General features: G+C 48.0%; 1 protein-coding gene across 1 annotated transcript in view; it reads right to left on the reverse strand.

The window, feature by feature from the left end:
- Positions 1–1,318: 1,318 nt before the first annotated feature.
- Positions 1,319–2,247, reverse strand: part of LOC123032042 (muscarinic acetylcholine receptor M2-like) — a 1,402-nt gene continuing 473 nt past the window's right edge. Inside the window, 1 exon segment of the mRNA XM_044447663.1 lies at positions 1,319–2,247. This exon segment is cut by the window's right edge and continues 173 nt beyond it. Within this exon segment, the coding sequence (XP_044303598.1) occupies positions 1,319–2,247 (929 nt within the window).

Raw genomic sequence — 2,247 nt, forward strand, 5'->3', positions numbered from 1 at the left:
GGACATTTTAGGAAGAATTCCTAAAATGTCCTCTTAAAGATGTCCTCCTAAAGATGTCCTCCTAAAGATGTCCTCCTTCCTCACCACCGGCAGCCCCTTTTTATTAATTCACAGATTGTTACATTTGTATTTGCCTACACCAATCGCCATCGAGTTAATCAGCCAACTCCCTAATCATTGTGCGCAAGCGCAGGATTCAAAATGCTTACTGATTACTTATGCGCAGGCGCAGGAAACAGGAAGCGTACTTATTGCTATATATGGTCACAAGCCTTATATGGTTACACAGGTGAAGTACAATGCTATTGGCTGGGTAAGTTGCAATGCTATTGGCTGGTAAATTACAATACTAGCGTGCCTAGCCACAGCATGAATGCGGCGAGGCAGGGATGAATTCCCACACGGTATCTCTGCTGGTCTTGTGAGGAGCTATCCATGGTGCTCCATGGGGGAGAACCTGTTTGAGAATTGGCATCCCCCATCATGGAGCAGCATGGATAGCTGCTCTCAAGCGCAAAAGAGAAGCTGCAGTGGACCAGGAGCTCCCAGGCACAGGCTGCAATCCAAGCCAGGTGCCAGCACTTCGAAGCCCCACTCAATTATGAAGGGAAGAGTGCAGCACATCCTTCGAAGTGGGGCTGAAACTGGGTCCACTGGGAGGGAAGGCTTCCATGTCTCTAATGCAATGCAAAGCAAGAAGAGAGAGGCAAACATGAACATCCAGCCCTTCCCTCTCCCCCTCTGTGCCCCCTTCTCATTGGATCAGTTGCGCTGGTTGGATTGCTGTGTTTTTCCCTTCCAGGTATTTGCACTTTCATGTAGATACGCATTGTCGAAGGGTTTTGCTTCTCTCTCTCCCACTTTCAGGCGAACATGGACCCAGATATAAACGGCTGTTACATCAGAAGAACTGACAATCTCCCAGGATGTTCTTCAGCTCCTTGTCCTGCTAGTGCTTTTGTGCAACTCCTCTCCTTGCTAGGCCGCCCCAAACAGGCTTTGCGTAAGAGGTGTTCCTTGGGATGGGGGCTGGGCTCAAAGAGAATTGCATTCAAAGCCCTTCTGCATGAGACTGGAAAGTAGGGAGTGCCGCCTCAAGTTCATCTCCTCAGCTGGCCTTGTTGCCCTTTCCTACCCCCGAAGGACAGAAACTCTCTTGTCTTTGAAGCGCAGATGTCAGAGGTGGAAGGCCCTGCTCCCATGTCCTCTAGCCTTTTGCGTTTCACACTAGAGCATAAAGTGTTGTGCCATTGATCTTTATGTACTTTCTTAATTGCAAATATAAAACTTGGAACGCCCATTTTTTCTCTCCCCAGCTTCACCTTGTGGCTCCTGTGTTCTTGTAATTACACAGAAGGAGGTGTTTAAAGGTTTTCTTGAAAGTGGCATTGCAGAGCGCATAGCAGGCAGGGTTGATCATGCTGTTAATGTAACATAGCCAGTAGCCAATTGTCCATGCTGTCTTGGGGATGCATGAGGCACAGAAGCTGTGGATGAGTGCCATGACATCATATGGTGTGCAGGTAATGATGAAGGCCAGTAAAATGCCCAAGATAGTCCTGGTCACTTTCTTCTCTCTCGATGGAGGTGTATCCTTTTTTGCAGGCTGCTTAGCCATTTTGACAATCTTACGTGCTACAACATTTTGCTTCTCATCTCCATTCGGCCCATCGGTGCCTACAATCTCCACAGTGGTGTTGGTGGTGTCAGTGCAGTCAGCCTTAGGAGATGTGGTGAGCACCTTAATGCGTGTCCATTTGGAGTGCTCCCCTTTGGCATTGGCTTGGGAGACAGAAGCCCTGGTGTCCTCCTTGATGGCTTCATCCTCTTTCACATTGGAAGCTACAACGCTGACAGAGGTGGAGTCATTGGAACTTTCCTTTTCCTCTGCAGTAGCACAATTTCCTGCCACTGATTCTCCAGTGGCTTTACCTTTCTTTATTTTACTGTGATCTATCCCATCTTCATTGGCAGGGATGTTGTTATTGTTTGGCTTCACTATTTTACCTTGGACCAAACTTGGAGCAACTGGATCCTGGTTTTGGCCACCCTCTTTTTTGTCTTTTGTCATCCTGCTTTTGCTGGCCCGAGAGATTTGCCAGTAGAAAATACCCATGATGATAATGGGCAGATAGAAAGCTGCAATGGCAGTACCGCAGGTGAGAGGACAGGACAGGAACTGAATATGACATTCTCCATCGGGAACAGACCTTTCCCCCACAATGAATTGCCAGAGGAGAATTGCAG

This window comes from Varanus komodoensis, unplaced genomic scaffold (genome assembly GCF_004798865.1).
Source record: "Varanus komodoensis strain SLA01 unplaced genomic scaffold, ASM479886v1 scaffold523, whole genome shotgun sequence".
NCBI classification, from domain to species: Eukaryota; Metazoa; Chordata; class Lepidosauria; order Squamata; family Varanidae; genus Varanus; species Varanus komodoensis.